The sequence below is a fragment of the Poecile atricapillus genome, chromosome Z, assembly GCF_030490865.1.
Source record: "Poecile atricapillus isolate bPoeAtr1 chromosome Z, bPoeAtr1.hap1, whole genome shotgun sequence".
In the NCBI taxonomy this organism is placed as follows: domain Eukaryota; kingdom Metazoa; phylum Chordata; class Aves; order Passeriformes; family Paridae; genus Poecile; species Poecile atricapillus.
The window spans coordinates 133,917,534-133,942,946 of NC_081289.1; the positions used below are offsets into that span (position 1 = coordinate 133,917,534).

The following is a 25,413-nucleotide window of genomic DNA, read 5'->3' on the forward strand; positions in this document are numbered from 1 at the left end:
TCTGAGGTAGCCTCGCTGCATTAAGGACTGGAAAAATATATTCCATTTAAATGTCAATTTTGATTTAGTGGTCCAAGAAGACAACTATATTATGTATTTTTCACAGGCATAATACTAAGGCAGTGTTCTTGAAATACTAACAAAACTCTTCCAAAGGAATAGCAGTTCATGCTGTGAGTAAACAGATGCTGGAATGATACATCACTTAGAGATAAGTAAATTAAAAAATTATTCAGAAAAAATCCAGAATTTTTTAGCTTGGATGAAATAAAATAGATTTTTTTCTAAAAAATTACACCAGAACAAGAGTTCTAAAGTTAGCTTTATCTCACACCAAATCTGCTTTAAGTTAAATTATTTGCTAGGTTTTATAATAAATATGCTGACAGTATAATTAAGTTTTAAAGCCTAAGTGTGTACCACCAAAAAAGAGAAGACACCTTTTTTCATCTCTGAGACCTGATATTCTGCTATCCATTTAATTCACTGTGAATCACACAGCAGGAGAAAGCTACAAATGAGTATAAGTAAATTATTTATTTTGAAAGGAGGAATGTATATGGTTTAGTAAGTTTATGATGACAAAAGAAGATCTGCATCTTATCTCACCAGAAGTTCAACCTCAGGAGACTAAAATGCTTGCCAGCATGTTCTAAATCATACAGACACCAGTGAATGTGGATCTGAATTGTAGAGATTAGCTGACCAGAAGTTTCCACTACCATTAATGAGCTAAACTGAAGAATATCAATCAGATGTTTTCTGTCCTAGCAAACTGAAGACTTCACAAATCACACATCTGGAAAGATTTCAAGGAGAAGAAACATTTACAAAACCAAACTAATCGCTCTCAAAAGAAATGCATTTAATATAAAGCTTTATTAAAAAGTATTTGAATGACAATATTAGCTTAAAAATTAACATTATTGCTACATTATTGCAAAACAACTGCAAAATTATCTACTGGGGAATAATCTGGAGACAGAAGTTGGGGCTGGGGGGAGAATGAGCTAAAAATTCAGTGAGGAATTGGTTGATAAAACTGTGAAAGCAGATTTTGGAGAAAAAACACTCAACTAAAACAGGAACAAAGCCTTCCAATTAATGTGCACTGTAAAAACTGTTAGATCCACATTCTACCTGCAGCTCCACATGGACAGTTCTGCCATCCTCAGAAGGACTATGTATGGATTTCTTCCTATCCTCAAAAATTGAGTACCTTTAACAGACACTCAAGCTCAGTACCAAGCCTTTATCTATAAAAAGCTAAGTTATATGAAAAACTTGATCACAGTGTTTACCACTGAGAATCCCCAGCCTATTCCAATCTCAGACTGATTAAATGATGCTTTTTGTGTTTATTGGTTTGTCTGAGGACTGAAAGAGACATTTAATCCACAATTTCTGTGTGAAAGCTAGAACTGGTAAAGAATTTACTGCATTTCTTCCCTAATGATAGTTCCACAGTCACATAATACATCTGTTTACATAGAAATTCTTTCTCATAGACAAACCTTGCTAGCTTTCAATTACTGGGTCAACTTATGTCTTTAACAATTTAAAGACCCTTAAAATGTTTTCAAATTTTATCTCTGTTTCAATTTTTTTTCCTATTGTCAAGACTCTTAATATGCTATAATTCAATAAACTGAAATGTACTCAGCTTCCTGAATATTCTTGAATTAGCTGAAGTTTCAGGATACATCTCTCACATTTTTCCTTTTCAATGTCTTTTACCATTCTTTTTAGACAGCTGTCATTGGAACTAGACACAGAACTCAACAGGTATTGCTGAAACATAACATTAACATCATCTCCCCTACCAATGCCATTAGTAAAAGTTCATTTTCTGTGTGTACACGCATTTTTGCAATATGTGTATCTGCTTTTCCACAGCTTCATACTAAGAGCTTATAAACAACTAACCCCATGGAACTTTCAGGGAAATATTCTTCTCTGAGTATGATTTCCTATGCTGTTGTTTTCACCCAGCTCACCAACCAATATGCTCTCAGAATCAGTGAACACTTACTGTTCAGGTTTTACTATAAATACATTCACACTTCCTCTGATAAAATCTTCTTTCATTAAAATAATTTATAGAAATAAAGAAGTTTTGAGGCAATAGTTCAGTCTTATGAAATTGCATTAGAAACATGTTGTTTTGATTACTTAAGATTATCAGTTTTAAGATCTCTTCCTATTAGCTAGCCCAGCTGATAGATGACAAATGTCTCACATGTATTCACAAGATTAATCCTTTAAAAGTCAGAAACAAAACTTACTGGAATTAACAGAAAAAAAATTCAACAGATTTTGGAATGTAATTTACTGCTTATAAGTTACTAATGGATAGTATACAAAAATTTATAAAAGGTTTTATTAAATAAACAAAAGAAATTACTTTCACAAAAACCCATACATAATTTCCATGATATTCTATCTCAATTGCAAAATGGGATTTATCAGCCTTAAACAGAATTTTCTGAACTGTAAACTTTTCCAGGCTTCATCATCTTCCAGTGAAACCATGTGCCTTTGGAACCACTATTAGCTGAGAAATGCAACTTCAGGCTGTTCCACTTTGTTCCACAAAAAATGAAAACCACCCAACACACATCTCTAAATAAGCAACTTAGCAGTGGGATTTTAACTAAAACATATATTTATATAACATGAGGACCCTGATAAAAGGAACAACTTAAAATTCCATTACTCAAACAATGAAATTACCTGCAATTCTAACCATCAAAAATCACAAGGCAAATATTTTCACAGAGTTTTGATCTATAGGATATTAAGTATCATTAGTCATTACTGTGTAGCTTCAATATAGAATCAGATTTGATCATTAATCATACTTTATATTTGTAAGGAAATGTGCCAAAATAAATCCTTGTCTATCGTAATTCACTTCCTTATTATCAAACAAAAACATCTTAGTTTCGTTTACTAAGTCTATTGTACTTTCCATTAATACTAGTATAATCAAAGAATTCTGGTCATTTGAATAAGATTCATATCTCATGAGAAAATAGTCCTTTAAACTGAGTTATAGGTTAAAATTATCAGTGAATACTTGAGAAGGACTTCATCTTCATACAATAAAAGACGTAATACATTTTTCATGGGAGAAGACAGGAGAGGAAATTGCCACTGAAAGGTTGTGGAACAGTCACCACAATGGAAATATTTGCCCAACAACCTGTATATGACCCTAAACCATGGGAAATTTCCTATCAATTTCATAAATGGCAAATTCCTGTCTTCTTCCCTATTTGATATTAAGTTAAGCTGATAGAAATACTAAAACTTCCCATCATTTCTATTCTGCCAGAATTTACCTCATAGATCTGCTTATAGAACTGCACAAAAGTATTCTCTTTTCTCAGTCAGGGTAAGCCAGAACCAGAGAAGATGTAAGAGAAAAGCTTTTCCAGTCTAACTGAAAAGGAATGGAAACAAGTTTCAAGGAAAGCTTATCCATACAACCAAAGCAGAGCACAACACAGGTGAGAAGTGAAAGACTACGTGTTCTGGAATAAAAGAAGCAAATATATGCACCAAAACTTCTGCTTTCCCATCCTAAGCTAAGAACATTGCAACTACCTTGCAAAAGCCATTGAAAAGACTGTCCCTTCTTGCTCCATTCACTGCACAGTTCTAAAATGAGCCAACTCTTCAGAAAGTACTGAGCTACTGTGAATTTTATATTTTGCATTTTATAAATCGACCAATTTTTCAAACGTGTACTGTAATCTGATGCACAAAAATACTTTCAAGTTTCTTGCTGTACTAAAAAACTTTACCTTGATAAAACTAAAAATAAATCAGGTGACAGAACTGTATTCCTCAAGGTTCTAAATTAATTCTAAAAATTTTCCTAAACTGTAATATTGTACTGGGAACAAAAGTATCTCAAAAATCTTGAAGAAACATTTTCAAACTTCATTATTTCATTTTCACATGGAATATGGCACAGTAAGTGCATATCTATGTGTATACACACCTGTAAATGTATGTGCTTGAAACAACTTGGCAAGAGTTATTTCTTCCCCTAAGATGGAACTCCAAGTTATACTATTCCTCTGGCAAACTCAATTGTTTCACCACAATATTATTTGCATTCCCTACCCCTTAAAGTAGTATGATGCAACTAGATATAATTCAGGGTGATCTTTTTGGTGAGTAGGTACTTTGGACCCCAAAGCAGGTCCTACACTTTATAGCATGCAGGTTGTTTTAAGAAGAAAATCTAGAAAGTGCAAGCAAAGTCCAAGACTGCAATTAAAGATTTATAAATTATCCCCAAGATGATGGTAAAACATCAGTAATTATTTTCAATTGTGCTTTTTCCAGCTAGCCTTCAAATCTGTGAAGACAGATGCAGTGTTGAAGCTTAGACTGTAACACAAGTTTATACAAACATCTTGGTAGTAGCCCTGGCATTGCTATCTTACTGTTCTCAGCAGTTTTCAAAGCTGCAGATGGATCAGTGGTTAACAAATAAAATATTTTAAACACTGAAGACATTAGGACTATTAATATGTATTCAAAAGCCTTCTCCAGTATTGTACTTTGGTGCTTTTAAACAAAACAAGGACAGTCTATGTAACAAGCTTTACCACATTATTTCTTCAACTGCATTATTCAGAAAAATCTATAAATTCTGCAAAACAGCAAGACAATATAACTACACTTACACTAAACCACACAAGTCCAAATTCAGTTCTCACCTATGTTTTCATACGCACAGTATTTCTAATATGTAAAAGCATTGAAGAGAAGTAAAATTATAGCTTAAGTTCTCCAGTTGTCAACAATGCTGTCCCAAGCCTTAACAGAGTTCAACAAACTCCAGGGTTGTATTCACTTCAAATGTAATTATCTAAGGCTGAGCTGCTGTCAACCTAGATTGAGTAGACAGTATGTAACCTGAAGCTTAGAGTCTATAAATCTAGGAGAAATGCCATATAATCCTATCTTCACAGCCAGTGGAGCTGTCCTTCGCAGTGCACAGCCAAGCAGGCTGGAGATACCAAATCTTGTGCCTTCCTGAGAGCAAACTACCATGGAAAAGAAAATCTAAGGAGCAAGTATGTGGTCTATACCAGGTGACACGACTCTTAAACTTAAGGGGCACAGACTTAACAAAAAACAGAATCATCTGGGCTGAAGGGAGCTTGCCAGTTCAAGACAAGATGAACAACATTGTGGAAATAACTGATTGTTCCATGGGCAGTGAAACTGATTGCTGATCATTTTCAGAAGTGCTATTCCAGGCCTGCTCAAATCTCTTTTCTGTCAAATTACCAGGTTTTATGCAGTTCTGAGCCTAATAAAAGGCTAGAAAACAGTTGTCATGACAGAGAAGTCATATACTGATAGCTGCCACCTAAAGAGACTGAAACAAGGCAGATAATAGAAGATGAGACAGCAGGCATTCTAGATGCAAACCTAGTTAATAGGATGGAAATTGTTAACATATGAAAACTGAAAGGTAAGCTGAGATAAAAGCCATCAGGAAACAGCAGTGTTCACTAAGATACATCAAATTTCAGAAGTCCCTAGTAGTGTCTAGGACATAACAGATATCCTAAAGGAGAGAAAAATCATGTGAACATCAATGGTTGTGAACAGCAGATACACGTTATCCCTCATTAATCGTATTTCTGCTTCAAATTACAAAAAGAACACAGATAATATTTACTAAGGAACAGCATATGGTTAAAACAAAAGTTTAAAACCATATTCCATGGAGCAGAATAACTTCATACTTGAAACATGCATTTGACGAAAGACTAAGAATTCAATTGTACTTAAGTGAAAAATTCTATTTCTGAAAATTTGAAGCAACTTCACTGAAATAATTAGAAATAGATCTGCACTGAAGTTGTCCCTAAGTAACACAGAGGTCAGTTTGTGATGATAGTAAATATTCTCTAGGACACCTTTTAGAGAGTAGGAAAATTAACTTAACTTACTAGAGGATGAGAGAGGAAAGACTTGTGAGAGGAACGCTACAGTAATCCAGCTGCTAATCAACCATAACCCAAGCTACAATGACAAATCATAAAGTTCATGACTGCTAAATTTCAAGTCTGGCTGTGATTCTGCTTCTAAAAGGAAAAAAAAAATACATGAGAGTTGGGACACAGAACACCTGTTGCTGGAACATTTAACATCACTGACCTCTTTTGCTTATTCTTACAGCACTACCTATCACATTTGCGATAAGAAAACACCCAAATAACAAAAACAACACTATCCGTTTCCTCTTCCTTCTTTGTTATTACATAGAAATCAACTAGTATTTGGAATAATATAAACAAAGAGTTAGTTATGTCTTAAAACACAGGGTATTTTTACTGCTCAGGTGTATTTCCAGAGAATAAAAAAGTTTTTTTAAAAAACTTCCTAAATTTCAAAACTTTTTTTCATTTTTAGGGAATGTATCAATTGGAATTTCTGTTACTATCATCTTTAATGCAGTTCTGTACATTTACTCAACATACTGCTGATAAAATAAAAGATCCTTGCCTTAATAATTCTATCTTCAAAATAAACCAAACAATGTGGCAAAGGATCTGTAAGAAAGACAAAGATAAGACAAAGATGTGCAGTTGATCACACACTGCATCTGAACCTTATCTAAAATGGCAAGGAAATTGAAATGCATAAAATGGAAATAGACTGATCATTCAGGAATATTTCTGGAGTATTTAAAGTTCTAGGCAACATATAACCACAAATGAAAAAAGATAGCTTATGTCTCAAGTTAGTATAATTAGTCTCAAATTCATTAAAATTGAAATTATCTGTAATGCAAACTTCAGAATTACTGCAGTTCCATGGAGAAGATAATTGCTTTTCTTCTAATATAATTTGGTTCTAATCACATGAAATGCTGGAAAGCTGAAGCACTGAGAAGAGCAGAATTCCCATATATGAGAACCTATGCACAAGATTTAACCTTGTGTTTTTAAGTTTAAAAAATACACTCAAATAAACACCTACTGTATTAGCTGAATCTCTAGCCTAGTGTTATCCATTCATACACTTACAGTTAATCACCAGGTAACTGAACAAACTGACAACTTTCTTACTTCCTTCTGCAACTAAAAGCTAATAAATGCTTAACAACTTGTAAAAACCCATGAAAATTATTATTCATCTGTAATCCCAGAGTAATGAAACTATTTGTTTAAAAATAAGGCTTAAAAAAAAGCCAAAAAACACCCCGGCAATAGCATGAAAAAATAAACAGTATGGTATTATGTGTTTCCAGAAGCCATCATCTGGAATATTTTCAAGGAAAATAAAATCAAGTGAGCTACTGAGATTTATATGTATCCACTAACAACTGCATAGGTGGGCATGAACTTACACAAATTAAGAGGAGTTTTCAGACTAAGCCCGTAACTGCTGTGTCTAGGCTCTGGCTCAGTTCAGCGTGCAAACTGAGCAGTTTCTGGTTTTCCCATACAGGAGTCTGACAGAACTGTGTAATTTTCTTATATGTTTTTCCTGAGTTCATTGTGTCCTTGAACAGTGATACAAAACACACTGAGACTCCCTGCTGGTAACCCGTATATCTGCAGTCTGAAGTAACAAATTTACCAATAGCCTAATAACTGCACATTAGAATATATTATCATCAAACCTACTTCTAGGATTTTTTAAAATGTACAGTATATATGAATGCCATGTATAAGTCACACATGTATAAGAAACAGATCACCTCTCAAAATATTTCACTTACAACAGCAATTCTAAGAGCCTTCATTTGAATTACTTTTTAGTTCAGACTACTACTACAGCCTTAGTCACCTAGAATCAAAAGCAGCTGTTACATACATATAAAGCCTATCCCTAAGTGAGTATTTGAGTTACAGCAGATTAACATAAAAAGAAATACAGATTTAAAATATTTGAAAAGCATTTACTTAAAACATATTTAAAATGTGTTACTTTCATTTGACAACACAAGGCCACTCGCAAATTTTGCTTTTTAACTTCTTTATGCATCATGAAAATTCCTGTTTCAACATCCCACACAGAAAATGAAATTTTCTTTCCTTACTTTGTTTTTAAACTGTACACAGATGGCAACCATTCAACTAAAGAGACAGACAGTGTAAATGCTACAGGAATCAGATTAGGTACAGTCCACAACTTGCAAATGCTGATTCATTTAGTTTCATGAACATGAATCACTGTTTTCTCTAGAGGTGGTACAAATGTTATCTAGAGTCATACAATATAGAGTTAGGGTTTAACAGTACATTAACTTCCCTCATGTGCTCTCCTGTGTCCTCCTTCAGCCTCAGACGCTGCCATTCAGTGTGCCCCAAGGAGCATGACACACATGCTTCAACCATGCTTCCAAACTCCTGGATGATTAACTGAAAGCCCTTAAATCTTTTCTTGCAAGCATCTTCAAAAATAGCTGATGGTTTTGGCAACCAGGTTTGGAGTACATAAAACCTCTCCACATAGATGTAGTAGAAATACTCATGTGAGTAGGTATATAATACTGAAGTGCAAATTGCAAATAGTCAGCTGGCCGTCTTTAAGACTGAAATCTGTTCAGGAGACAACTATCACTGTGCTTTACTGTTCTGTGTAACACAGATTAAAACCAGCAAAAAGAGAAGATGTTCAGCTTTTCTTCATAATAAGGAAAGCTTCTTTTAAGAGCATCCCTGGTATCATCCTCTGAGATGCAATACTCTAAAGCTTTTAATTTCTCCTCATATGAGTATAAATGGTCTTGCTCAACTATGTGAGAGTGTAATACATCAAGGACTATGAACGTCAAAGCACATTAGCATATAATGTCAGGAATGTCAAACCTGGGTACAGACAGGTCTCCTGCCCTGTAAAAAAATTGCTTCAGGACTGGGAGACTTTTTTTTTTTTTCAATTATAAACATTCATATCCAAAATCTCTATGCAACAGAATCACATAAAGCTAGACTGAACTTTGTCTGACCATCTTGAGAGAGAAGACCTTACAAACAGTTAACTTACTCATTCGAACACCACACAACTCCAGATACAAAACCATTGCAAAAGTATTGTACCTTGAGAATCCACACACTACATTTTCAGCAGTAATGCAGCATGAAATTACATCTTAATTATTTACTGTCACTGAGTAACAGAAAAATATAAGGAATATCTGGCTACATCTGATCATATAGGTTCATTTAGCCCTCTATTCAGTCTTCAATCACAACAGCAATGATGCTGACAAAGTCTGGCCATTACAGTTAATTCCTTTCATTTCACCTTACTATCCACAGCTGTCATGTAGAAGGTACTATAATGCCTATTGCATTTCCTATCTATTTATAAGTGCTTCTAAACATGAATTTTTCTCATCCCTTTATAAACTTGCCTCCACGTCCTCCTGTGACAACACATTCCAGAACAAATCTGGATTTTTTTTTTCTTTTATTAGTTCTAAACTTAACTATACCCACTTTCAAGAAATACCTCTTAGGTTTGGAAGAGATTTTCAAAAACAACAGTTCCACATTCAGCTCACCTACCATCTTGAACATTTCCCAAACCTTGATCACATACTTCCCTACTTAGACCTCTCTTCCCTGGAACAAAGACTGCCAGTCTTTCGGTCTGACCTGAGAAGCCCACAGTCTCCCAAGTCCAAGTTTTTTTATAATTGTATTGTTTTCTTTGCATGCAACATAAACCAAGTTTTTACATAGACTCTTCAACAGTATCGTATTTTGACCAGCATTTCACTAAGTGCAAATCTATTGGATCTATTGGCTTGAACAAAAAAGCTAGCTTTACAAATCAATGAACAATGTTCTTCAACACCTAAGGATCAGGTATAAATACTGGAATAAATGTAAAAAAAATTAGATTGACAAATACAGCGGTAACATTTAATGATGTCCATAACTCATTCTAAGCAAAATATCAAATAAACTACATTAAATGAAAAATTCTGGTTTCTAGAATGCTTGATACAAATTGCATTTGCTTAAAATTCAGAAAACTTGTTTCCTTTCAGCATAAAAAAATAAGGATTTCAATTCTACCTTGCTGGCACAGACCACTTCTTTCTTTAAACTCTGCCTTGACACCAAAGTACTCTATTGTTACTCTCTTACACAAAATACTCTCTAAGAATACCACAATAAAGCAATCTTACAGAAGTTATTTTTCCTCATTCAAAAATTACCACCAAAGAGAAGTCAGAAACTCATGTGATACTGGTTGAAACAGCAGGTATAATTCCAGCAGCTGCCCTCAGTTAGAACCATTAAGGCTTGAAAAGATGCTGAAGATGATCAAGTTCAACCATTAACCAAAACCTGCCAGATCCCCCACAAAACCATATCCCTAATCACTTCCAGGAACAGCAATTCCAGCCCTTTCCCTGAGCAGCCTGTTCCAATACCTGACCACCCTTTCAGAGAAGAATTTCTTTTCCTAATTTCCAATCTAAACCTACCTTGGTGCAATTTGAGGTCCATTTCCTCTTGCCCTGTCTCTTGTTACCTGGGAGAACAGGTGGACTGACACCTGGCCACATCCTCCTCTCAGGGAGATGTAGAGTGTTAGGGTCCCCACTGAGCCTCTTCTTTCCAGACTTAACTTCAGTTCACTCAGCAGCTCCTCATCAGACTTGTACTCCAAATTTACTAATGGAATCTATATTTTCAAAGGTGTGCTACTCACTAACTCAACTCATCCTCACACAACATGGTTAATGAAAAGAATATTGAGGCTTTTATTTATCTCTTTGAATTAATAATGTTTTTGAAGCTGACTAGACATTGCCATGATCAGATCACCTTCCCTGCTCAGCCTTTTTAATTCCGTATGCACTGTGTGGCTCAGCAGTGCCTGGGCAGCCCCAAGGACAAACCCCATCCCAGAGCACCGAGCACAATCACAAACCCCATCCCAGAGTACGGAGCACAAACCCCATCCCAGAGCACCGAGCACAAACCCCATCCCAGAGCACCGAGCACAAACCCCATCCCAGAGCACCGAGCACAAACCCCATCCCAGAGCACGGAGCACAAACCCCATCCCAGAGCACCGAGCACGGCACACCCGGCCCAGAGAGGGGATGGTCCCGCTGGGCTCAGCCTTGGGGCAGCCTCAACCTGGGTCCTGCTGGGCCCTGCAGATGGAGGAGGATGGGAAGGTCCTTCAGTGCGTCCTGAAGAAGGAAACAAAGCTGGAACCTCCTGTGAGGAGCAGCTGAAGTCTTTGGGCTTGTCCACTTTGGAGAAAAGGAGGCTGAGGGGTGACCTCACTGCTCTCCGCAGCTTCATGAGGAGGGGAAGGGCACAGGGAGGTGCTGAGCTCTTCTCCCTGGCCTCCAGGGGCAGGATGCATGGGAATAGTTCAGAGCTGTGCCAGAGAAAGTTCATACAGGACACTAGGAGGCATTTCTTTACGGAAAAGGTGGTCTCAGACACAGGCTTCCTGGAGATATGGTTAATTGGTCATTGTCCTTAAAAACAGGCTTTAACTTCTGGACAGCCCTGAACTTGTTGGACAGTTGGATGATCACTGTACATCCCTTCCAACTGGAACAACTCTTTTTAATTCTTGTTCACAGCTCCAGTCTTAAGATGAACTACTGATTAAGCTCTGGAGACTTTTTAGTTTCTGTTATTATTAAATTTCACAGACAGAACACTGTCTTCAAGCCCTGTGGGGAAAATTAAGCAATCCAAATTGTTTTTTTTCACAGGACATGTCGAGATCCTGGGAAGACCTGACACTAGCATGAAGCAAAATGCAATGAGCTGGGAAGACTTTTCTTCCAGCCATGTAGTGTCTGTGAAAATGCAATTATACAACCATTTATAGTCCTGTTTATCTGGTTTTCTTGTACTTGTCCAGACCATTTTAATTCACAGCAATTCAAGCATCAGGGATGTACTGAGTCCATTTCTGGTATATTATTTAAGGGACTTGATTACACAGGAGAAAATTAGACAATCTTCATAACTTATAGTATCTTAACTTGTTTTTCATGATCTACAAATTATTCAGCCTAATAAAGAAACCCTACTAATGTCTTACTGCGTTCAAAATATCAGCAAACTGTCTAAAGTACTGATTCTAGCATTTAATAGTAATTCCTACTATGGAAGTAGTACCTTTGTGCCTACAATCTGGAACAACATAGTTTGCTTACGTGTATTTTTAAAACTTAATTTCTCCATAAAGCACAATGTAGTATCCAGGTTTTTCTCGTTCTGACACAGTCTTATCAGAAACCGTGAACTTTCCTCTTAAAATAATATTTTCATGTGTTAAACCAGTAAGTCAGTCCCTTTTAGGGGAAAAAGAAAACCAACCATGTTTTAAATAATTGATAATTGAAGTCTTTTTTACTGTGGATCACTCTACACATATATTAGTGGGGAAATTGAATCCTTACCATCACTCTGGAGTAAAGGAGGAGCATATTTGAAACATCAGTAAAAAAATCATTCATGAACCTGCTACTGATGGCTGCACTAACTTCATTAATGCCGATGACATGTGACATTTTGCCATTTGATTCTAACCACAAAGATCAAGACTGAAGCCACAAAATAAATTCTAACAATCTCTTTGACACTTGTCAAACAGCATCCATCAATATTCAGTTACACCTAAAGTGAAACTTGCAACTTGCAATTGAAATCCTCAGTCTTAGTGAATTCAGTTACATTGAGTCTCTCCACAGGAATTATTCTACTCCAAAGGAATATAGGGTAAAGTAAAATTTTGTCCCAGACTTTTTGTAAAAACAATTAACCAACAACATTTCATTTCAAAATAATTTTAAGTTACAGAAGTAAAATAATAAAAACAAAATAAATTTATTATCTAGAGGCAAAACAAATATAATATTTGCATCCAGATCCTACTATATTAAGTACTTACTAAAGATTAAAAAGAATTATATTTAAAATAAATTAAGGCGCAGGAAAACACAAAAGCTAAACAAGTCTCTCAAAAAACACTCTCAAAGATAGACCTCAATACTTACCCATCATTAGAACATGTCAAAAATTCTTCCTTTATCTTTGGATGCCAACAGCCTGAATTGAGCATTGCTGTGTGACCCTAAAGAAATAAACACAGAGGTCTTAAAGGCCTTTTAAGTTGTCTTAGAAGGTTTTACAACTTCTACTCCGAATCCTTCAAGTGGAATCACATGAAAGCTAAGGGACAAATCAGACCCCTTTGGACCCTTCTGAATGACATCAGAATGATTTAACAGATTGTATGTACTTGATCCATTTCATCCTTTATTATTTTCACCTCTAAATTGAAAAACCCTGACATTCATCTTTTTTTTTTTTTTTTTTTTCTTTCAGAAAATGGCATAGAATCACACTTATTTTTCCCCTGGGAGAGCTGTAATGCAGAGAAAGGATGAAACAACAGGCATCACTACAATGTCACACAAACTTTTTCAAGCTACAGAAAAATAACAGAATTAACATTAACCAGGGTCACAATACATCAGTGTCCACCTACACTAGCCAAAGTTCTTGTTGGAGAAAATTGAGGAAACAAAGATTTAGAGCCAAGATGGGTTTAACCTCAGGTGAGTTTTTCATAAAATACTGAAGTGCAAATTGCAAATAGTCAGCTGTCCGTCTTTAAGACTGAAAATACAGAATGTGAATGTTTTATGCAAAGTAAGCAATTCCCATTGTGGTGACTATGAATGTAACTACGTTACTGGACAGTATATTGTCCAGCTGGCTTTACTTCTTTGCAGTACAGGCTCATGCTTATTGACTACATTAAAAGAGAAATTTGGAAACTACTCCTACAGTGCTGGAAGGACTTCAGTTTATTTTCAGCACAAATAAGGAGAGAAATACTGAAAAGTTAACAAGGCAATATAACAAATATTTTAGCATTTTGACTGTTGGACCACAGTATACTGGAATTCTAGACATTTACAATAGAAAGAAAATCTGAATTATTTTTATGCAAACTAGAACTAAAGCAGATGTTATTTCATGGTTTTATGTATGTATGACTAGCCAAAAGAAATAGCCATCTGACAAGAACAGCTTTAGGCAAAAAAGTATTTAGCCTAGTTATTTGGCAATATACTTTACAAGAAATAAGTAAATCAGTTTTATCATCCATCTGAGCTTTAGATTTTATCATTACTTTTTAGGCTTAAGCTATTGAAAAAACTGACCTGAACTTAAATCATCTAGGTAAACAGAACAATTGTATCAAAGTTTGTGGAAATACAAGGGCAAAGTGGTGAAAACACAACCAGCTGTGGTTGAAGCACTTCAAAACTACGAATGAACCCTTCTGCATTTGCATTTTTAACTACCATTAAAAATATGCACATTGTTGCCTATTAGTCTTACACTCACAGCATGCAAGTAAACAACCTCCAGCCCCTGCCCTGAAACCTCCAGCCCTTGACCTTACCTTTGTGTTTGTCATATCCACAATGTACTGGTCTCCCTTTATGCATTCCATTACTGGGAAGCCATCTCTGTCAAGAACTTTTGCCTGAGAGTTACCAGAGACAACGAGAATGACATCTCCCGTGCTGCTATACTGTAAAGATTTGATTTGGTGACTATAAAGAAAGCAGAAAGAAAAAGAGAAATAAAACATTTAAGTTAACATTCCTATAAACACTACAACAGAAGTGGTGAGAAACCATATTGCAGAAACAGATCTATATACACTCCTATACCAAAGACGTGGGAAGCAGAAAATCTTTTACTAATGGAATAAAGTTTTATATTCCACTGTGTGTGTGTGTATGTCATGTTTCTTTTACCCACACACAGCTCATCAAACTTGTAAAATGTCATTTCTGGCAAACATATTTCTTTAAGAATGCTATTATAACTCCAATGGAAAAATAGTATGTGCCAGATTTAACTACTCAGAGCTGAATATTCTTTTTCATCTTCCCAAAAGTAAAATGTGGAATTACAGTAAACTACTAGCGAAGGATTTTGTAGTCATACATAAAACTTCATTGTACCTCATACATCAGAATATTAGTCATAGGTCAGCATTCTTGCACCTTTTTCTATGGCTGGAGCTTTAATTTCTTCAAAGTTTAAGATAAAGTTAAATAATACCATTAGCCCTGGAAAAATGACAATAGATAAACATCTGTCTAGTTTACTATGTCTTAGATGTCTGTTCATTTGCTGTAATAGTGTACTCACATACATGTTCCATTGATTGAGAAGACCTGTGGCAAGAGCCGTGCCATAATAATGCCGAAACAACAAAAATGAACTGAAAGTGCAAAGCTGACTGATGATCAAAAAGCCCAATTACAGCTTCAGCATATTCTCTCAGCACCTTGCATTATGAACATATTTCACAGCTCTTGCTGTATCTGAAGCAGATACCCCTTTGATCCCAAATTTTTCATTATAAGGATAGCAAAGAATGCAAAGCAGTCTATCCACTTCACACCTGCCAGAATTAATATCCCAGCACATTAATAGAATGTACACAGTAACATTACTTTACATTAATAGTTATATTATACTTAATTAATACTTATACTTAATTAATAGTTCTGCATTGAGATTAATTTCAAGTATAGGACCAGAACATGTTTGCCAGCTGGATTTGGATTCTCATGGCATCCGAAATCCTTGAAGAAGTATCTTCCCATTGCTTAAGAATAGGAGTATGGGCATTCAAATCCTAGCACCTTTCAGGAAACTACCTTTTAACACTATTTCCCATCAGTGAAGCTAACACTCAGATGATCAACAAAACCAACTGTGCAACTTGTAACTTTAGTATTGTAACTTAGTATTTAGCATTTCAGTTCTTATACCGTTTTATGTTTAGAAAAAGATATAGAAGTCGTATTTAAATAATAACTTTTTAAACTGCCAAAATTAGTTCTTGAGACTTGCATCAGAAGTGTAATTTCCAAACTTCATGCCAATCAAGTCTATTTTTAATATGACTTCATATTTATGTTGTAAGTACTTTATTTATACATCAACATACTCAAACCACAAGAATTTCACAAAGAACATTTCTATAAAAATAATTGTGAGATTCTTGCAACACACTAAATTAGCAGTGTCAAGAATAATAAGTATTTTAAGTTCATATTTTACCATTAGTTTTTTGCCAAAAGGAGCTTACCAATTTATTTACAAGCTATTCCTGAAATAGAACATTAACATATGGACTACTTGTGGTTTTTATACAATATTTACATTTTACAACAATATTAGCAAGTACTACTAAATTTGAATGCACTCTTCTTCTAAACTTGAAAATGCTTAATTAAAATAATTTTCTACTGTGGGAGTAAAGACTGTCAGCTCTTTCTGCTCAGTAGTGACAGAGAAAGGACAACATCATTTATACCCTGCTAATTAACCATGTAAATGAAACTCACACCAGCAAAGTCTGAATGTCACTTTACATTTGAAAACTTCTATTTATTTATTCCTAAGTGGCATGTTTACTTAATTATGTTCTCAAAGTAAATGTGTCATTTGTCAGCTTATTATAAGAAGCCAAGATCTGTCAAAGAGATTGAAACTGCATAGTGCATTAAAGCACACTTTTTATTTTTCTGATTTTTCACACTTCAGAACAACAGTAGAATCCCTTTCTATTTTGCTCCCCTTCAGGATAACAGTCCTAACTTCTCATCTTTCGCCATCTAAATTTTTGGCATATCTGTAGTCAGTTATACACACTCTAGCCTTCCAAACTGACCAAAACTCAGCTGTAACTTTTTAAGATAGTAATGATTAAAAATAGACATTCTAAGTACTACTTACGCAGTGTGTAATAAATTTCAATCCCTTTTTTAATCATACCAAAGTACCTTATAAACTGTACCACGTAAGTCAGACATTAGAAATTACCTTGCTAAAACCACTGTGTTTTATTTTATGCAATATATTTTTCAGAAAGTTCAGTGTGCACTACTGTTGAAGGAGTTCTGTATGTCAGTTCTCTGGAATAATTAAACAAACCCACTTGACTTACTTTCCAAATTACCACTGAACAATATGGACACTCCTTGGTATTCAGGAGTCTTTTAAACAAGCTGTCTTTACAAGGCTTTTGTGCATTCTACCAAGAGCTTAACATGGAACATTAAGTGCAAAAGGCAGTCTTTGTGCCTACCATTCACAAGGCTGCAGTGACCGAAAAGCTTGAAGAGAGGCATCCATTCCAGCAAAATCCCAAAATTTTACATCATAATCATATCCACCAGTTATCAAACGAGCACCTGAAGGATCCAACCCCAAAGCAGAAACCTGTAAAGAAAAAAAAATTATAATCATTCAAGCTTTTTCTTTTTTTTTTTAAATTCTTCAGGGTGTCACCAAAACATAAAATGCAACTAAGTGAGAAAAAAAAAAAAAACAAACAAAAACCCCAAACTTCAAACGACCCATTGCACTGGTTTCTTACTAAAATATCTTAGCTATATTTTCATTTTGAAATTTCAGTATACTGAATAAAGTTTTAATACTTTTGAAGGAATAGGAAGAATGGAAGTAAAAATTACATAGTCTTAATAAACCACTGAAGACTGAGAAAAAATAGTTTTTGCTGAGAAAAAATAGTTTACACTGTTTAGTTCCTATTCATCTCACTGCAAAATGTGGCTAAGTTCTGTTTCTATGAAGAAAATTGTACTCTAGACTTCTGTCAAAAGTACTAACAATATTTCTAGCAAGGTAACAAAACAGTGTTTAACATTCACCAGTTTAAGACTCTACGTTTATTCAAGACAGCTCATGTGCATATACACATTGCTTAGTTAAATTTCAGTTCCAAAAAAATATAAGAGAGAGAAGAATAAAATAGGGTATAAACTTGCATTTTTTTTAACCACAGATTTTAAATAAAACAGGTCAAAATAACTTCTCAAAACCAATTTATTTTATATACAAAACCAGCTTCTCAGAGCTATTCAAAATTTTGAGGAAAGAATGCTAATGCTTATTAATTTCTTATGTTATTCTCAAATCACAGATCAAGTAAAACAAGAATGTTACTGAAAATCTATTTTATTTCTCTGCTTGAAGAATGGTAGTATTATGTTCTACAGCACAACAAATAGTACTTCATATACTAAAATAAATAGTAGTATTCAACTCACTACATGGAGAAATAAGGTAACAGAATGCATTTCACTAGAAATTATATAAAATAACTTTTCAAAATAATTTACCTTCGAAATTATTTATTTTCCTTTTACTTTTGTGAAAATATGGTATCAACTACTATGATTTCAAACATTAATGTAAGATTACCTGGACAATGTCCTAAATAGATTTAGATACCAAGAGATTAATTCTCAAAAAATTAAGTCATCTATATAAGAGAGTGTTGAAAAGTTTTATCAAAAAATATAAACAAGAGTATTTTTGGAATTACTCAAAATTACAGCTAATCTGTAGTGTTAAAATGCCTGAAGAAGTTTTCATTAAAAGATAAAACTCATATGGAATTCATGCTTACATTTTAATGGAGCCCACAGGTAAAAACCACACTATAATCAACAGATTACTTTTAACAAAAAAACAAAACAAAAACATGTCATCCCACATTTATCCCGCATTATGTTATCCCAGAAAGATAGATAACCACCACCATGTTGAAAAACCCTTTCAGTAAGAAGAAAGGTAGTCTCCAACACAATAAAGTAGTAGTACTAGCAGTACTTGTAGTACTAGCAGTAATGATGATGATGATGATAATAATAACAATAATAATGTTCTATAAAATGCTAGGAAAAGTATTTGAAGAGATAAAACAGAAAATGAAGGAAAAAGAATAATATACTTCACCAAGAACATTTGACTTATACAAAGCCATGTATACAAAAAACACCAATCAAATAAAAACACTGTATTACAGAATAAAAAACCAAAACTCCTTCATTTCTGAGCGGAGGGCAACACCTGAGAACAGTGTCATGACTACAGGTTAACAACACCGAATGTCTTCAGGGAAGAAAAGAACTCAGGGAAATTACTTTCAGATGCCTAAAACTGTATTAAAAATTTTAGATGTGGATATGCAAAAATAATAGTAATTTTACACAGAAGATGCTTACCTATATGTATCCTCTTTACATGTACGTCTACATGGAAAGTACTGACAGGAACAATGATTTAATGCAGACACATAGTAATACTACCAAAAAAAACTTGTCTCAAAGATATATCAGTCTACTACTGTACTTTTTTCCGAACCTTTAGTATACATCTATATACATTACATTATGGAGACTTTTAAAACTTAAGTAAACTGTTGAATAGTTCCCACGGAAAATATTTTAAAACATGGAAACAAGTTCATGGAAAAAGTAACCTACAGAAAACAACTGTCCCAATAAAAACAGCATGTATGCATGAAATTTATCCTTTACAATGCAAAAGTTGCTTTCCTAGAATTTTGATTTCCTTACATGAAATAGCATGGGCTTCTTTTGAGTTTTCTTTTTCTGGTTTCATGGAGGAAAAGTTCTCTTAGATATTCCTTATCTTATTTCTAGTCATCTCCTTTAGGTTCCTGCTGTTCCTGGCCAGCTCTGTCACTGGCCACCTTTTAAGCATCACTTCCTAAGGCAGGAACAGGCTATTCCCAAATGTAGGAAATTAAGCAGGTGAGGCAGAAGGCTGGCTTGGCTGAGCAGGGATCTTCTCTTGGAAATAAGGCAAAAAAGAAAATTATATGCCCAGTGGAAGCAAGGCTAGGTGATATGGGAAGAATACACAGATGCTGCTTACTACTGCAAGGCAAAAATCTGTGCAGCCAAAGCTCAGCTGGAGTTGAATCTGCCAAGAACCATGGGAGAAAACAAGAGCAGGTTTTTTTCAAGTCTATTAAAGGCTAAAGGTAGTGTGGAAATAATATCAGCCTGCTACAGAATAAGGATGGGCACTTCACAAAGAGGTCAGAGACAAGGCAAAGATGCTTAAAGCTTTCTTTGCCTCTGTCTTCTGACAAACCAAGGGGGTCTCAGACTATGTCTGTGAGGATGATCAGCTCCCTGCCGATCCTGAAATTGTGCAGGATCTGCTGCTACAACTGGATCCCTACAAACCTATGGAGCCTGATGAGATTCATCATCTGAGAATCCTTAAAGAGATGACTGATGCTATTCCAAAGCCTTTCTTGATGACTTTCAAGCAGTCTTAGGAATCTGGAGAGGTCCCAGCTGCAAAGAAACTGACAAAAGTTGTCCCAGTTTTCAAGAAAGGCAAGGAGAAGGACAACACAGTCATCAGTCACCACCAGCACGGCTTCACGAGAGAAAAGTCTTGCTTATCAAACCTGATTTCCTTCTACAACCAAGTAACTCATACAGTTAATCAAGGGAAGCCAGTTGATGTGATCTTTTTGGGTGTAAGTAAAGCTTTTGATACTATCTCTCAGAGTCCTTCTCAATAAAATGTATTAGGAAAACATCCTCCCCCCCAGAGGGTGGTTGGGCAGTGGAAAAGGTTCCCCATGGAAGCCGTCACAGCAGCTGACGGAGTTCAAGAAGCATTTGGACAATGCTCTTGTCACATGCTGTGACTCTTGGGAACGGTGCTGAGCAGGGTCAGGAGGGCCAGGAGGTAGACTTGATGATTTTTTTGAGTCTTTTCCCAACTGAGAAAATGCTGTGATTCTGTAATGCAGATACCTCACAGTATTTCAAATATACAATGCCCTAATATAGCCAACTGTCTGAAAATAGTACTTTCAAGAAAACTAAGATGTGGCAGAAATGATGGTCCTATTCACCAGGCACCTGACTCCTTCTTAATCTAAATGTTCTGCTGTAATTCAGAGGCATTCACTTGCAGAAATATTTTAAAATGTGTAAACTCTTATGTGTTTCTAAAAATAATATGCCCCTTTTACAACTTAAATGGAAATTTTTAAACTAGCCATTTCATTCATGATTTCTGACATGAAAAACTGGACATTTCCAGGTTAATCAGAACACTCAAGTGTTCTATTCAATAACTTCTTTATGAGAGAACAGTTGTGATATATTAGAAAACATATATTTCATATTCTTTCTTATACCCACCTATATATCAAAAGTACCATGAGAAATAAAAAATATATATGAAGTTTCATTGGGAACAGTAATTCCTATTACACCATACAAGCAAGACAACTGGGAAATTAATCAGGTTTCTGGGAAGACTCTCTAGCTTGGGAAAGCTTTCCTGAGATTTCTCAGTTGCACAGGAATAGCCATCATCAAATCCAGATTCAGTAGATTGAAGAGGTACAGATGGGTTATGTAAGTTTAGCTGAAATACAGTACACTGTATGAACATAATGAGAAGACTGTATTTAAAAAACATTGGGGCAAAACACCAAAATCAAGATACGAATTTAGTCCCATCCTTATGTGTCTAAGGTCAGGTGTAAATGGTTTCACTGCTCTAATACAAACAAAAACACCCCAAAAATACAGCCCTTCTGCACAAGAGATATTTTTTTCAATTTTATGTTTCATTCACTGCATGCAGTCTAATCCAACTGTTCTATAAATACATCCCACATTACAATTCATCTCTGTTCTAGGTGATGACAGCTCCATTCTCCTGCAGTCAAAATATCTCAAAAGTCCTCCAGAACTGTAACTTCCACTTTACGAGGCCTTTTAGTTAGAAATAACATGAGCTTACTCTTTAAGAATCCATGGAAAGACTTACCGGCTTACTATAGAGAAAAATAAATACAAAAAAATTACCTAACAAAGTTTTTTAGGACACGTATTCAAGAAATATACCGCAGAAGCAGTTACAGTCACATGTAAAATGGGAAACTGATTTGCACTACCACACTACTCAGCAAAACCTAATATTCATAGAAATTAATATGCAAAGCAGTTGCATGCACTCTGTGTAGAAAAATCCACTCTATTTTGTTTACTGTAATGCAATGCATCCTTCACAGGTCTTTGATCAATCAGTCCACAAAAACAATAGCGTTTATGTTGGAAGATGTGATTACACAGAGACAGAAATATACAGATCAAAAAAAGATAGTTTCAAATTGGACTGTAGCTCTTTAAAAGAAAGCAAAGGAGCAGTAGTAGAGATAAATCTGGAAAAAGTTAGAGATTAAAAAAAAAGTAGAAAAGTAGAGATAAATCTGGTAGAGATAAATCTGGAAAAGTTAAAGACAAGGAAGAACAAGATCTCAAGAAACAGAGAATGGTGTATCAAAGGCACTAAACTGAAGTAGAATGAAGTACTCAAATGCAAAGAAGTCATTGGCAATAACACTCTTCTTTAAACCCATGAACAAAGAAAGGTCTAGATTAGACCCATGTCTACATATTAGGAAGGTCTATCCTAGAAGAAAAACTAACAGTTACAAAGAACATACTTGATGAAAATGAGACTACAACTGAGTCAAATGGAGCCATATTTAGGTTATTACAAGAAATTGAAGAGGTGGTCATGAAACACGATTTCAATCGCAGGAAGAAAAGAGACAGACTAAAATAACAAATCAAGGAAAAAATTTGTTCCTGGAACTTTAGCTGGTAAGTATCTGTTAACCTATTTCACAGACTGGCACAGTTCTAGAAAAGCAGGTTTAAAACATATTATCACTTACTGTCTTTGTTCCATGTTGCAGTGTAATTTCATGAGAATCTGGGATTTTCTTGACAGGGTTCTGGAAAAAAAAGAAAATTCACCTCTGTTAAAACAGTGCTATCCCCCACCAAAAATCCATTAATGCAATATATATGTAAAAGTAAGAAGGTTTTCCATCACACCAGTCATAACATGAGGAGGAGAAATGGGAAAATCATAAACCAGAAACTGATTTCATCTTCTTATTTGCATGGATATACTCCCAAAAATATGACAAACACTTGTTTTAAAAATATGACACCATCTTAAGACTAAAACGGGATTTATTTTTTTTTTTTTCCTCTTTGGAAGATATTAATTCACACTGAAAGAAATGTAATGGAAGTACTCAAGTATTTTTGAGCAACTTTCTACAAAGGTCATGTGAATCATTATCCTCAAAACGCTTATTTATCTGGTACCACTCCAGTTTCCTAAAACAGACACTATCTATCCTCCTGATGCCTGTCATCTTTGTTATAATTTTCTGTTGCCAAAGTACGATTTTAAAATAATTTTAGACACGTTTTACACTACACATTAAATCTCCTGTTTTATCCATCTCTGCCAATCCCTTCACTATTTTTCATGCTTCACAGAAAGGTCTCTATAGCATTGGGCCAAATCACCTTCATACTTGTTTTATCTTGTTTATCAGTTCCATATTTTATTTCTCTGATAAAACTGAAACTTCCATTATCTTTGGTTTTGCCACACCTACCCTTCTAACTTCACTTAAACTATGAGGAAGTACATTTAGATTAGGCATTTTTCTTTACTTTGAGGGTTCTAAAGGCATAGGCACAGGTTGCCCAGAGAAGCTGTTGATGCTTCATCCCTAGAAACGTTCAAGGCCACGTTGGACAATGTTCTGAGCAACTTGGTCTAATGGAAGGTGTTTCTGCCCATGGCAGAGGGGTTGAAATGAGATGGTCTTTAAAGGGGGGAGGCATGGAGTGCATGTGCACTCATCATTTGTCACTGTCAGCAGCAAGACATCCCCTGCTAATGGGAAGTAGAGAATAAATCTTCTGCTTTCCATTGCTTCTGTGTGTGGCCTTCACCTTTACTTCATTAAGCTGCCTTTATCTCAATCCACGTGATTTTTTTCCATATTCTCTTCTCCTGCTCCATCCTGCTGAGGATGGGAGTGATAAAGCAGCCTGGTGGGCACCTGGTTTCCAGCCAAGATCAGCCCACAACAGTAAAGGTTTACCAATAGCTACACCTGACATCCTAAAAGATATAACCCACATGGCATCAAGTGACACTTCCACAGACTCTGTTTAGAAGCCAAGAAGCAGCTATAACTCAGAATTCCCAAGCAAAGTTGTTATTATGAAAATGAGTTTATTGTTCAACTGACACTATAAAGCACACAGACAAAGGTATAATTATAATATAAATTAAGTTTTCAATGCTCCATCTTCCCTACACTATAAACTGATATTTACTGCTCTTGGGAGGCAAAGGACTGTTCAACAGCCATTGCCTGCACTTGCCATCCAAGCACATTCTGTAAAACCAAAGTGTGAAAAGCAAACAGTTTCCAAGATTCACCCACAACAGCCATCACACACAACAAAACATGTACTACTTTTGTGAATCAAAGGCTTTCACAGAAACCATCTCTTGCCTTCTTACCTTAATCACAGCAAGGTTGCTTTTCTGCACTGGAATATTATACAATTCTTCACTTCATGTACCTTACCACAAAGGTAGGTATTGTATCTCTATATTGTGTCAGCACTGAATTTAATTTTCAGAGGGTATCTTAACTACTTTGAGTGGTCTTTCAGTAATCCAAAGAAAAATAATTTATTAATAAACAAAAAGATCTAGAACAAACTCACTTCATTTTAACTGCTGGCTCCCTCAGGTGACATAATCAAATCCCCTTTGTCAAGTGAAGAGTGAAGCACTAACACGAAAACATTTTTGCCTTACACCACACTTATGTTGAACAGTATTCTGGCTACTCATTTTAGGGAAGAAGAACAGATAGGAATAAATTCTGCCACCTGATAAATCAAACATCCTGAGCCTGAAAGTCAGACACTTGGCGACTGCTACTGGTGCTAAGCCCTGCAGTGTCCAAGGGATGCCTGACAGTTAAAATAACTGTTTAGAGTATTCAAAACAAAAAATTAAGATAACAATATCCAGGAACATATCTTGGCATAGCATCTTCAAATTACCTAAACATTTACAAAAAACCAAGGCGGCTTATTCTATTCTAGTTAACCATGAACTTCCTAAATAACTAAGAATGCTGTATCACTAATACGCTACAGCACATGCCTATATGCATGCAAGATAATCAGATGCAAGTACCACTTTTCCAGTTATTACACTCCAAAGAATAATCAATGCCATCATTTTTTTATTTTTTTTTTCCTACATTTCAAAAGGGAAATATAGCTAATACATTTATGCTGATTTGAACACCTGGGTATACTGGAATATTACTGTAAGTGTGAAGACCATGAAAAGATAGAGTTTGCCTAAAGTGTACTTGCACTTCAAGGACTTCAGCTGTTGCTTGGATTTTAGATGTTAACTTTACACAAACTGATTGTATGATTTCACTAATACCGTTCTGCAATATTTGTATTGTGATTAAAACCTGAGGAGATAAAATCCTAACAGGATTTCCAGGGGTTTTTTTGTTGCTGCTGTTGTTATTTTCTTTTAAAGCACATGAGGAAAAGATAATATTTTAATTTTATATTTTAGATTTATACTTCACCAGACA

At 35.2% G+C, this 25,413-nt stretch overlaps 1 protein-coding gene across 1 annotated transcript in view; it reads right to left on the bottom strand.

Annotated features, from left to right (window-relative positions):
* Positions 1-25,413, bottom strand: part of WDR70 (WD repeat domain 70) — a 132,042-nt gene that overhangs the window by 70,385 nt on the left and 36,244 nt on the right. Inside the window, exons 6-9 of the mRNA XM_058827661.1 lie at positions 22,639-22,698; positions 17,173-17,306; positions 14,461-14,614; positions 13,040-13,116 (exon numbers count right to left, since the gene is read on the bottom strand). Of these exons, the coding sequence (XP_058683644.1) occupies positions 13,040-13,116; positions 14,461-14,614; positions 17,173-17,306; positions 22,639-22,698 (425 nt within the window). The remainder of the gene's footprint in view (positions 1-13,039; positions 13,117-14,460; positions 14,615-17,172; positions 17,307-22,638; positions 22,699-25,413) is intronic.